This window comes from Gavia stellata, chromosome 1 (assembly GCF_030936135.1).
Source record: "Gavia stellata isolate bGavSte3 chromosome 1, bGavSte3.hap2, whole genome shotgun sequence".
NCBI classification, from domain to species: domain Eukaryota; kingdom Metazoa; phylum Chordata; class Aves; order Gaviiformes; family Gaviidae; genus Gavia; species Gavia stellata.
In genome coordinates this window covers 15684923-15698614 of record NC_082594.1, presented here as the reverse complement: position 1 = coordinate 15698614, position 13692 = coordinate 15684923, and the positions used below count along the sequence as shown (strand labels likewise).

Here is a 13692-nt window from a genome sequence, read left to right as displayed (position 1 = left end):
TACCACTTGTTTGTAGACCAGGCCTGAGGACGGAGTGATCAGGCCTCAATTACTCTTTAGGGTATGATGATATTTCACCGGAGGTATTCCACTCCCTACCTGCCAAATGCTCAATGGATGCATTAACATGCTGTTAATTCCAAACTAAGCAATGCAGCTTCTTAGTGGAGCTTACTGTCTTAGCATGCTGTCCATGGAGGGGCAGAGCAAGTGCCCATCTGCCTGCAAAGGCCTTGCAGACTTCACAGGAAAAGATTTACTTGAGAAGTTCTTTTCCTTCTGCTCTAAGTGATGCGGGTCGTATGTTATTACTGAAGGAAGGTGCCTGATTTTCTACCTCTTACTTCTTTCAGTCACCTTTTGTCTCAAGGAGGAAGAGAACTTGGCATGGTGCTGATGAGAAAGATAAAACTGAGGATGGGAAGGAGTTCCAGTTCATTTGATGGTTAGGCAGTGCAAGTGTTCTTGGTTTTAATGTGCTAAGAGCAGGCTGTTGTGGTACCATGCTTTTATATCATTGTTAATACCCAATTCCTGTCCATGATAGTTTAGTCATTTATATGTCCAAAGCAAGTGGCACATGCTGTCCTAACTTTTTTTTTCACTTCTTAGTAATAAAACACCTAAAATGATCTTATTCTTCTTGGTTTTTATGTCGAAAATGAAGAGATGAACAACTCCAGCAGTACTACACCCTCTACTATGATTCCAGACCATACGTTGCAAGGTAATACTCTTGTCATTTCTGTTGCTCTTCCTCAGTAGCATCAAGAAAAGCAACATGTGTTACTGTATGCCTTAAACTGTCCTGTAATAGTTTGCCCTTTATTTTATTTTATTGAATTGTGAACAGCTGTAGAGCAGGAGGGAAGAAGTCTGATTGTTGCATGTATTCCGGGACAACTAAAGGTATTTAAGAGGAACAGTAGAACACAACTCAATCCTTACATTCTTTGGTACCCCAGAGCAACAGAGAGAGGAGAAATACAATGGGAAAAATTTATGTATAGAACTAGAAATATCTGCCAACATCAATTTACAGTTAAAAAGAGAACCACCAGCTCAAGAAGCCTGCTAGGCTAGAATTCAGTGCTCTTGAGGAAAAGGCAAGGCACTTTTTCATTTGATTTTTAATGTCAAAATGGATTCTAGGTCCACTGTGCTTGAGCTCATTGCTAAAGTACACATGTATTTCATAGTGTAATCTCATTTTGACTGCGTTAAGCTGTACACCTTTAAGCATGTGCCATGCAAAAGGCATATTCCTTGAGCCAATTTTGCCCTGTACTACTTAGCTCATCTCATTTGCTGTTAGTCAACAAGCGGGATGTATAGCCAGTACTCTGCTCATTGACTCACTCTATCTTGTGTTAATTGCATCACTGACTCACACCCAAATTCCAGGCAGTGTACATGGCCTCTTTTCACCTGTTTGAGCATGCAGTCCACATCCAGATGTGTTCCCAGGGTTGCAGAAGTAAGCACACAGAACTTGGGGGAAACCCAAAGCTGTGTTCTGGTTACAGTATTGGGCCAGTGTGGGAAAGGTTTAGCCCCAGGCGTAGCCATGGCTTATGCTGGTATAAAAGTCAACATATCCAAGAAAGAATGTGCTTGTAATTGTACAATCATAGACTGCTTCTCAAAGGCAGTTAAATCTGCAACTTAATATCCCAGGTATGTCAGTATAAGGGTTGTGTGTGCAATATGCAATGGTGGGTCTAGTTGGCTATGATTATACCAGAGAAAAGGCAAAGTAATTCCCTCTGTAATTTTTTTTTTCCCCCCTTTTTGGTAGGTGACATGAAGGTGTAAATTTGTTGCATTTTTTCTTAAACCAGAGCTTCCTCATAACATGTATGCAATTGCAAAGAGGGTTGACAAAACTGTTTTAGACTAGACTTTTCCAGTGGTAAGAACAGCAGATCTGTTCAAAGGAAATAGGCCTGCTTCTTGATTCTGGTAGCTGTGTTGCTATTCTTGTAATCTCTGTGGTTATGCACATTGTTTTCCAGCCATGCTGAAAAGCAATAGAGCTGCTGCAAGGTGCTTAGCACTAACAATGTGGGAGGATGCTGTAAAAGATCAGTTACTTCAGAGAAAAGAATCATCACAGAATGGGCGTAGACTACAGTGTAGAATGAAGGGAGGGAAGTATGAGCAGTGACTTTTCCAGGAATGGGAGTTACCAAACAGCCCAGTAGATCTTTCCCAGGAGGAAGAGACTGTTAACCTGTAAGAAACATTGAAGAGGGATGCAGTAATGAGGACAGAAGTGAGAGTGGGAGGGTGCCTGAGAACCTAGAAGTAACATGAGTTGAAAGGTGAAAAAAAAAGAGAACTGGAAAAGTGGAAGTGAAAGAAAGGAGGGAAGGACAAAACCATTAAGACTGAAACACGGTTTATATTTTAAGTCTTTGGAAATAGGTGCATTCTTAGGAACCTTTTTGTGTAGAGAGAGCATAAGCCCACAGAAAGATGTTTCACAGGCTATCAGTCTGTCTCTACTTGTCATGAGTACAGTACGTTCCTAGGATGAGCCCAGTTTCTTACAGAGATGCAGCAAAATGAAAGAAAAGATTGAGGGACAGGAAATGGAACTGAAATAGTGGAATAAAAAATAGAAAAAAACCCCACAGTGCTTAAGTAGGTCAAGAAGGTCAGTGACTCTATGGCTCATAACAGCAACTGGAATAGAGCGTGACATAGAAGTGGAAGAGAGCAAAAAGAGGAGATATAAAGAATTCAGATGCAGACCATTTGGGCACTGCTGTGTGTACAGTGTAACTATGTTCTTGCTGCGCTGAGATCTGGAAGCGTTTTGTAGAGGGATAAAACCATCTGCTTTGGGATGGAATACTCTCTGCCCTATTCTTGCTTTTAGCCTGCAAACACAGATACCCTGAGGAGAGTATTCTGTCGTGGATACTTTAATTATAGTATGTTAAAATGAAATTTAATAATATTTCTTTTCTTGTTTTCTTTTTTCCTTGAAGACAATAGCAGTTCATCCAATCTCACTGTTACATCATCCACACAATCTACAGCAACATCTACAGCGGGTATGTATCTGTTCATCTGTCCATTAATATGAACATAGAAGCTAGCTTCCAACGTACCCCAGATCATACCAAATTCTAAAGAAATATCCATCAAAAGTGGGTATTTGAGAGAGGTATTATAATTTTAGGCCTGGGAGGCAACATGTAAAACAACTCTGAAAGTAAGCTATACTGTTTTTCAAGTTCAGGTAGCATGCTTCATCAGTAGAAGCAATGACATTTGTGGTACCACTGAAAAACAGTAATCAAAATAAAACTTCAAGGAAAAATGAAAGAAGTTGATCTTTTTAGTGTTCATTCTTTGTCTCTAAGCAAACTTCTTCCATTTTCATGGCGTAGAGATTAACAGATTGTTGTGCAAACAGTGCATATCTGTTTAATGTTATTTCACAGTAAATAGGTTTAGGGTATAATGAAGTCCTGGGGGCTTGAGTTTCAAGAGTAAGACTCCATTTCCTTTTAGGTAAGACTTATGGCACCTTATACCGTAGAAAATAGTCCTTATAGAGCTCATTGCACAAAACACTGGAGTTTCAAGGAAGACATGAGGGGCAGATCTGGGACAATCTGTCACGGGTACTTCTGCATTGTTCTAGCACTACTGTCTTTCCTTCACAACTTGGCAAAAGAACTGTAGGTAAGAATAATTTCCCAAGGCAGCAGTGTTGCAGTTGTGATGCTCCAACATAAGTAATGTGTTTACAAAACACATCTTTGTAGAAAGAATAAATAGCTGTATTAGATCAATTAGTAGAGTTTGAAAGCAGGTATTTAATCTGGGACACAAACAAACAGTTCATCCACTTGTATTTGCAGTGTTCCAACTGTTGGCTATGTCAATGTGAGATTATTAAAAAAGGAAATCAAAAAATGATCTGTTGGAAGTACTTGCATAGGAATATTTCATCACATCAGTAAAGACTGGATAAGAATTAATGTCATGCAGTTTTTCAGTCTGTGATGCACAGATAAAAGGTTGTATCTGAGAGAAGAGAAGCTAGAAGAGATGCATGAACTGGGTCCCCTTTGTGCTAAGAACCACATGAAAGCAGGGCAGAAATATTGTGCCTACCCTAAGATACTCTGTATTTGTGGAGTTTTGTGCTGATCATAAGATCCCAGCTATGTCATTCCATTTTCCAGTACAATTCTCACTTTGTGTCTCTGTAGTCTCCAGATAACTTCTGAGCTACCACACTCAGAAGTTGCTTGCTATTCATTTAAGAGTAAAATACTCACCAAGAAAAAAAAAAATCTCTGCAAAGACCTTCCTTTTGATAGCAAGGAAGTGGTGCAGTGTCTCATTCCATTGCCTGTAGTGTACCAGTTTAAGCATGTCTAACTTGGAAAGTGGAGAGATTTTTGTAATCCCCTTGTTGCCTTAGGGCCTTCCTCATGTGTAAAGCCATTGTTAACCACAGGTGTTTCACCCCACCCTGTGCTCCAGTCTTTGTACCCTCTGCTCCAACCCTGTCTATGGGTTTCTTGCAGAGGTCTGAGCTTCACTACGTCTGGATAATAATAGTAAAAAGAGGCCTGAGCCCTTTGCTGTTAGGCACAGTACAAACCTAACAGACAGCTATGTCTTGCGTTATGCATTTGAGTCGCATCCTTCTCTTTTTTCCTTTCTCTTTTTTTTTTTTTGTTAGAAACGTAATAGATTTTAAGACAATGTTCATCCATTTTGAATATCTGTATCAACCTCTTCAGAATAAAGACTACATAATTTTGCTTAAAGTCTTTGACTTTTTTTTCTTTTTTGGAAGCTTTTCATGGCAGAAGCAAAAGTCTGTTTCATTCAGTCATTTACCATGTAAAGGAGAGTATTTATTTTAGGAAGAGCATTCAATAATAATAATATTGTATTTTAGCACAGTGCTTATGCAATTTTGCTTGTGAGTTGTGTTGGTTCTTGTTGAGTTAGAACACTAAGGGAGTGGTGCATGCTGCTAAGAATTTTTATCTTTACACTATATATATCGTTTGATTGATGAATATAGCATAGCTATTTAATGTTTAAACACAGGTAGCACGCAAAGTAAAATACTTGTCTCTTTTAAAAATAAAACATCATAAACCTGAACTGTATCACTGGCATGCATCCTTTTTAAATAATAAAAATTAACTCAGTCAGTCTGGGTTTGTTTAGTGTGATGTTCAATGAAGTCCAGCTGGTCTTTTGGGGGAAAAGTAATTAGGGAAATAAAAGATAAAAGGACAGATGTTGCTAGCAAATGTTCTTTCATCTTAACTCTGTTGGTAAAATAGTACGGGTAAGATTTTTCAAAGACACAGAAGAACAGATTGGTGCCCAATTCATGTCAGCTTCCCAAATCCTCTAGCTGCCTCCAATAGCCTCCCACTGATGTTTTGAAATGATTGATGCTAAATACATCACAAGAGATAAGTCTGTAGGAGATTAATCAGATTTTACTCCTATTTTTACATCACGAAGTGCTGTAATCTTGATAAAGTAAGAAAAAAGGATCGCTAGTAGGAAAGGGGGGGGGGGGGGGAGAGGAGAGTACTGTGCAAATTTGCTGAAATTCCTCATGGTAGCTGCTTGGTTATTTTTTGTACTGACTCAGGTTTTCTTTAGGGTAATTTAATGCCCATGGAATAAGTACCATCTTTGTGTAAATCGTTTAATAATGTTACGCATGGAACAATTAGCCATTATATTGCTCAGAAACACAAGCCAGTTTGACACTCAGAAATCATGGCTCGAAAGAAAAAAGCCACAGAAAACTCACTGGTTGACACTTGCATTCAGATTTCTCTTTCTTTTGGTATCTTTTATATTAGGAATGCAGTTACCAGGTGTGGTTTCATGTCATATAACTGTAGATGGTTTCCATATAGATATTTCCTTGCTTATTTCCTACAATGGGGGACCATTTGATATTTATAGATCATTGTGCCTTTGGGGAGTTTACCTGTCAGTATTAAAATGTGCCCTGAATTTTATCTGATGTATTTTACACATGCTTCATAGAGGAACTGAATTTCCTAATTGTAATAAGGTAAGCACATGAATATAGTACTCCAACTGTTCCATCTCAATGAATGCTCATTTCAAAGTGTTTCCTAGGGTTATGGCACAATACAATTATAATATCAAATAACATGAAAATAAATAACATTTACTATGGGGACTGTATTGGGCCATTTCAGTAGTTTTAATGTTAAATGTTTCAGAAAAGTGTTGTGTAGGCCAGTTCCTTTCTGAATGCTTACACTGTCGTATTGTTTGGGTTTCTTTTAAGTTTTTGATGTTCACATCTGTACTGGAAGCAGTGATACTTAAGTCTTGGCAAAGACACCATTCTGCGTGTGGCTACTCATGTTTTAAACCACACTTACAGGAAGGTTATTTTATAGAAGCATTTTAGATGCTGTATAAAAAAAGCAAAAATTGAATATCAAGTTTACTGTGGAATTGAGATGAAACTACCTATTCTTCAGTTGCTCTAGTTTTAGACAATTTCAAGAAAACATGGATATAATTAGACATTTGAATGTCCATAATGAAAAGCTTTTGTGGTGTTTAAAAGCAACCCAGCATGTCTGAGGTTCTAGAAATAATACAGAAGTAGAGAGCTGCAAAGGGAGCTTTTTCTCCCTAAAATTCCTTCATACATAAAAGCTATTTGCCTCATATTGTCTGCTTAGAGAAATGTTAGTTGCATAACAGGCTCATGTTTCTTGTTAGTTCCTTCTTAGAAAAATAAGTAATTATTCTTAAAATCATTCTAGCTGGCTGCCTTCTACTAAGGTTCTAAGGATGTTGCTATAAATATCGATCTCTATTATTCTTGAATTTTGCTTCACGGTATTTTTATTCTGAACAGTTCATTACTGGGGAAGTGTTAGGTAAAAGCAGAGTAAAAGTTAAAGATGTTAGGTGTCAATGAAACTTGTGAAACAGCATTCCAGTCTTTGTTTTAACCTTGGCAAGACAGCTCGCTACTAAATAAATGATACAAGCCAGCAGATTTACTTTAGTCGAACTTTTATCACATGTGGAAAACCTTTTGAACTTCAAGTTTAACATACATAAAGAATTCTCTCTGGTAAGTTTAATATACGTGCAGCCTTACTTAAGCCAACGTTTCATTCAAAAGCAAATTAAAGACTAAATGACTACTAAAATTGGGGGGTGGGGATGGTTTTTTCATGCAAAATCCATTCTTATCAGAAAAGCTTAGTTATCTGAAAAGTTGGGCGCTTCAAATGGAAAGTTACTCTTGATCCAGAATTTTATCACATTTTAAAATACTGTAAGTTAGGTGTGATTCTATGGAATTGGATAGTGTTATAAAAAAAAAAATAGACCCTTAAAAGTTATCAGATACTATCCAGGTTTTCTTTACAGCCTTTCCTTTAAACCATTCCTGAACTTGAGCCCCAGAAGTTAGGTCTTTCCAAATGAAATGCATTGGGGAAGAGTCTGTATGCAAGCCTGGATATCCATGCAGTGGCATTTTCGTTGTTACTCTGCCATTCTATTTGGGCATGATAAATGCTATCTTACTCAATGAGTATACAGTTTATTATTTTTATGTAATTTTCTGTGTGATATCATAAATAAAACTTTCCCAGGTATGTTCACCAGTACTACTCATCTGACTACCAGTCAGCCCACCAACACCACTATGCCTGTCACCTTGACGGCTCAGCCCAACAAAACCAGCCAGACAACAAGATCCACCACAGCTTCATCAGTCACATCATCACAACTCAATATTACAGTGGTGACCACTTCCAAGATTTCTTTCACTTCTGTAACAGGTGAGTTCACATTTCAAGAAGCTCGTAAAGGCTCGTATACATGTTGACATGTGTTGTACAATTGTAGAATTGTTAGTTTTACAGTCATATAACAAAGAAAGAAGGTATTTGCATGCTGAAAAATGAGAGGAAGGTGGGGTTTTATTATTAAATTGGCTACAATAACGTTGCTCTGAGCACTCCACTTACTTAAATAAGGCTTCACTTAACCTGAGAGGCCTGATGTATTTAGGAAAAAAGATAATAAAAAATGCAAGTGCTCTGAACCAGCAGTCACCAGCAAGGAGATTAGCAATGTTAGGAGACAGCCTGGCTTTTGAATACAACTTCTGTATTTGTTTAGCTCTCCCTTCTACAGCTTACTTGAACTCATCTCTAACACTTCCTTTTTCACAGCTGGCCTGTGGCTCAAGGTATGTCTGCTGGTTTGGTAGAAAGACTGAGTTCTCTTAGCTATATTTGTAGCAATGTAATGAATTTTATGACTATGAATGAGTCACACTTTATGTAAAAGTTGTCAAATACAGTTTGACAGTATCCTTTAATACAAAAACAGTAAGTGTAGAATTCAGTATTTCCTTGCGGTTAGCTGGTGGTTCGCACCACTTCATGCATACACTTCTAAACAGATCAGGGTTGCTCGCGTGTCAGTGAAGCGTTATTGGGTAGGTGAAGCTGTCATCAGCAGAACTTTTAGTTGGCCACATAACACTCCCTCTGGCAGGTACAAATAGAGATGGGCACAGGCTGGGTCTTTTGGTGGGAGTTTGTAGCAAATAAAACCAGTTTTCACATGGAAACTGCTATGGCTTATCTAAGGTCATGTTATCTATGCCAATAGTCGTGTTGGGCTGCAGAGCTGATCTCACTTGGAGAGTAAGGGTACAGTTCCATGAGGCAAGGTAAAGCAATTCAACAGCTCATCGCCACCAAAAGTATTTTACTCCCACCACGTAACTATACGGACTGACTTGGTGGTTGTTGGCCCTTCTGCAGGCTGACTCAGTATGCTCATCTGACTAAAAGCCACTTCCTTTTCTGCTTGGGTTAATTTCAGGCCAGCTTAGTGAGTTAAATTGGCTCATGGAGGGTATGAAAAACACTAGAACTGCCCTAAGAAGGGAAGGAACTGCATGTGTGGAAGGAGAGGAGAGCAGGGGGAAAAAAGGCAGAGGAAAGGGAGGTGGAGAGGAGAAGGGGCAGTCAGTCTTTCAGAGACGGCAAACAGTTGGATCAGCTGCTCCTGTGTCACCAGAATCTGGCATTTAAAAATGGAGCTCTAGGTTTCAGTGTGCTTGGCTGGTATCTTGCCAGTTTATCTATGTTAAATTTGTCTAATTTGGTCTTTAGATGATATGTCAATGGGGAGGGCAGGATATAAAGGAATCCCTCAAAACACAATTTTGCAAGCTCTGTAAAAATTGCCTTTTGTTTTCTGCTTTTCAGCCACATCAAAATCTGAGGCTATCGTAGCCAAAACCTCCAGATTCGACGTGGGCAGCTTTGTAGGTGGCATTGTGCTGACACTTGGAGTCCTAGTTATTCTCTACATCGGATGCAAAACATATCACTCTAGAAGAGGCATTCAGTACAGAACCATGTAAGTTCCTGAGGGATTGTCCCTTCTTAGCTTATTACTTTCTTGAGGGGATCAAGGACGAACAAAACAAGGAGAATGAGCTGATACATGCATTTGTTTAATGTACATTATATTAATATCATTAAGAGATTTAACTGTGATATTTTGTCTTTCACCACTTCAGCTATTCCTCATTATTATTATGCCTCTCTTCTATACGGGTTTTTTCTCTGATCTATTATATAAGATCATTTTGGTTTTTTAAACGATCCTTGTCCTTTAGCTATTCCATGAATAGCTAACGTTTCCTTGAAATGTTTGCTGCAATTTGCAAGACTTCTGGTTCTTCCTGACACTTTCTCCTAGACTCTATTTGTCTATTCACTCTTTGTTGTTTTCCTCCCCCTTGCCATTAATTTTTTTGTAGTAGCTCTATTTTCTACTACCTGTATGTTGTCCTCTTGGAACTCTGTTACCATCTCTCTTTTGTATCACCTTTTATGTACCTTCAAGTCTAGTTTGAGCAGCCAGTTTTAAAGCCAGACATCTAATATTCCACATTCTTAAGCCACCACTGTTGAATTGATTCATTTATTTATTGTCACAGAAAACATTCAAAGGCAATACGGCCATTATTCACACTTCTAAAAGCACAGTATTTGCTTGTTCTCAATATATGAACTCAAACTTTTGCCCCACCTTGCAGGCCAACTGGTGGATTTCTAATATTTACTTTTCTGTGTTGTCTTGTTCTCAACTCCAGAAACCTGTCCATAAAATTGTATGCACTGAATGTGCTTTAAGTACGTTTCACAAGTCCATGAAATGAGAAGTAGAATTCATTTAACCGAATACAGGCATCTGCATCTGAACTAGTAATTTCATATCATTCATATTACCCTGAAGTAGGATAAATCTGTCAAATGAATCAGGCTATCCATGCATTTTGGTATTCACTTACTGTGAGGGCAGCTGAGAGTCTTAAAGAAGTCTGTGCTGTGGATACTGAAAGGTATAGGCTGGATCCCACCTAAAATCACTTGTTAACTCTGTGTACAACAGTGACTTTGAATCTTCTTTGAGCTGCAGGCTGCTGATATTTTCCCTATGGAGTGTAGGTGCTGCACAGCAAATACAAGCCTATTGAGAGTAAGCTTGCTTTCTTCGTTACCTTTTCAAGACCCTTTAGAAGTTGTCTGTGGGCTTCAGATAATCTGTAGACTACAAGTTGAAAAATACCAAGTTAAACAGATTCTCTGCCACCAACTTCTTCCAGGCAACTGGTCTCTTTCCTTTATGAGATTGGGGGACAGGAGGTAGTAGATCCAGTCTTGTCTTGGATATAGTTTTTCTTTGTGGAGGTACTCTTTTCCTCTCCTTTGCAGCACGCATTTCTGAGAGCATAGTACCAGTCAGACATCTATGATTTTTGACTTTATCTTGTATCTCACCCCTTTTGTAGTGACTAGTTCAATCAAAATTGTACCATCTCATTTGCCATTTATACCCAGCTCTACTCAGTTTTCTTCCAGGCTTCCAAACTTGCCTCCTTGTCCCACGTTTAGTTTAAGAACTGGGAATTCTTAAAACTAGGTTGCTTTGCTTTTCCCTATTCAGTATCATCCATCTCAGTTGAGAAGCTTGTTTTAAGTGGGGTGATGTCATTAGACTTGTTGGGATGCTAGTGTTCAGGCTTTGTTTTCTTTCCATCTTGACTCCTACTTGCTGGTCATGGAATTCAACCAGTCCCTGCTGCACATATTTACCCACAATAGTGTTTGAATGGCTATTGTAGAATTCAGATCAATAGTGTCTTTAAAACAAAGGAAACCTGTTGCTGAGCTTGTAAACTGGCTTTAATTAGCTGTTACTACTGGACATAGGTAAGATAGATAAGATAAAAATGCCTGAGCAACAGCTGATCTAAGAATATGTACTTGAATGAAATGTGAAAGCCAGAATGTTAATAAGGCTAGTGAAGCTGGAGGAGTGTTGACAAAATGAAATTTTTCTGTTAACTTCAGACTTGGCTCAGAGAGGACGGTAACTCCCAGATCAATGTGCCCTTAGCCCTCCCCAGCAAGATGGCCTCTGCTCACAAAATAACCTCCTTAGCAGCAGCTGGGTGGCTGTTTCTCAGTGTTGACTGTTGCTTGTACTGCAGAACATTAATTACTGTGTTTCTATTAATTACAGTGATGAACATGATGCCATCATTTAAAGAGACTTCAGGGAAGACAATGTTGGAAACCCATCCTATCAATCACAGCTGTTGTTAACTTCTGAAAGAGTTCCCTTCATAAAGATCATCACAGTCTCTAAACCTGTCTTGGGTGTGATCCTGCAAAATGTTGAGAAGCTCTTTAAACATCCTGATTTTTTTGCATTGGCTTTCATAAGAAGAGGAACTCAGCACTTTGTAGAGACAGTTTTTTTATTTCCAGTATTTGTAATCAAATTTAAAGAAACACAATATTGAGTCATTTTAAGGTACACACATGAGTCTCCGAAATAGCTAATTACTAGCACAGTGGATCGCATCATTGCAATTCTAAGTAAGTTCAATTATTTCTCACATATTGCGTAAATTCAGTGTGTTCCATCATGGATATAGTAGGTTAAATAGGATACCTTTGAGACCATGTGTAGGATTTTGCAAGTAAAATGCCTTTTTTCCTAATATTTTGTAATAAACTGTATTTATTTTGAAGTTTGATATGAACTTTAGTTTAGAAATTTTGGATTTTGAGCAATTCAGTTAGTTAATTTTTATTAGGCTATAAAGGTGTGTGGTTTGCTAACTGTATAGAAGGTGATAATGAATACTTTAAACTTCAATCATTAGCTCACCAGTGACCTGCAGAGACTTTCCTTAACAGGCTATACAATGAGACTAGCTGCAGGAAGCATGGACAGACTGGAGATACCCATCCACAACCCTTGTCTCTAAATGGGCCCTTATAAGAAAACAGACTGTGCGATCCCTAGCTTCTTTTTTCTAGCATGTCCTAATGAAGCATGTGCAATTTAATATAAAAATGGAAAAAAGTAATGGTGCCATTATAAATATGATAAAATATGAAAATTGTTTCTAAAAATGGGGTTTTAGGTTGAATGTAGCAATCACTTCACTCTTGGTTTTTATTATGAAACTGTATGCAGTGTTTTAGCAGCATTTGATAAGCATTGAAAGTTACACAGAGAAGTGGAAAATCTGTAAAATAGCATTTTAGAAGAATATAATCTGCATTTTTACAGCTGTTTTCAGAACTTGGTACTGCTGCACCTGTGTACAGAGGTCTGGTCAAAAGCCCACTGAAGGCAACGGGGCATTTCTCAGAAGGCCTTTAGGTTAAGGCCCAAATACACTGGGGAGTCCTGTGCAAGATGGTTGATGCCACTTCTGTATCACTTCTGCATTTACACTGAGGATTACCTGCTGACTTAAGTAGATGGGCTCCTGATTTACACTGATGTAAGGAAAACTAGAGGAAGGCTCAAGAAATGCAGGGCCTGCGTCTCTTTATGTCACTGAGTAATCGTTCAGTCCTGCTCAGGCTCCACTTGTAGACCTCTCTCTGGTGAAGAGGGTTGGTGTGGTGGGACTTGACCATCCTGGTTACTGCTGGCACTAGTCCATAATGCAGGGCACAGATGGGAGGTGGTGGCAGCTGAGGAAGGTCACAAGGGGAACTGCATATATGTCTGTTAGGGGGCTGGGGTACAACGCATCAGGGGAAATAAGACTACAGCTCTGGTACAGGTTAATTTTTTTTGTTGAGCCATAGTTTATTCTGACATACAATGCTAAAGTGGCTGTATGGATGTTTTTTTCCTTTTTCACATGGAGTAGTAAACCTGTGTGCTGGTTTTGGCTGGGAGAGAGTTAATTTTCTTTATAGTAGCTAGCATGGGGCCATGATACTGGACGCCCCCCTCAATGTTGGTCCATTTGCTTCGAGAATTTGCAAGTTCTTCCTTAAAGGGATACCTGTCCTTCACACTTGACAGGAGTCGCCGCCAAAGACTGAGGACTCCTGCCTTTTTTCCAATCCCTTTGTCAATGGCCTTATCCTTAGCAAAGGATCCCAGCTGCCAGGCTTCCTTACCCTCTACTTCCTGACTACTGGTCCCAATATCCCAGCATCGAAGCAAACAGCTGAGAATTGGGTCACCTGGTTGATGGCTAAAATCTTTTCGCATATCTTGCAGCTCACTTAGGGATAGGGAGTGGGTAGTTTCTGTCTCATTGATTATCTC

At 38.9% G+C, this 13692-nt stretch overlaps 1 protein-coding gene across 1 annotated transcript; it reads left to right on the top strand.

The window, feature by feature from the left end:
• Positions 1-669: 669 nt before the first annotated feature.
• Positions 670-13692, top strand: TMEM123 (transmembrane protein 123). Its single transcript, XM_009811153.2, has 5 exons — positions 670-727; positions 2997-3062; positions 7665-7853; positions 9300-9453; positions 11629-13692. Exons 1-5 carry the CDS (start codon positions 670-672, stop codon positions 11651-11653), a joined length of 492 nt encoding a protein of 163 aa, XP_009809455.2. The 3' UTR covers positions 11654-13692.

Coding starts and splice junctions, on each gene's coding strand:
- TMEM123 (XM_009811153.2), top strand. CDS start 670: ATGAACAACTCCAGCAGTACTACACCCTCTACTATGATTCCAGACCAT. Junction 3,063..7,664: donor TACAGCAACATCTACAGCGG/GTATGTATCTGT, acceptor AAACTTTCCCAG/GTATGTTCACCAGTACTACT. Junction 9,454..11,628: donor GGCATTCAGTACAGAACCAT/GTAAGTTCCTGA, acceptor TATTAATTACAG/TGATGAACATGATGCCATCA.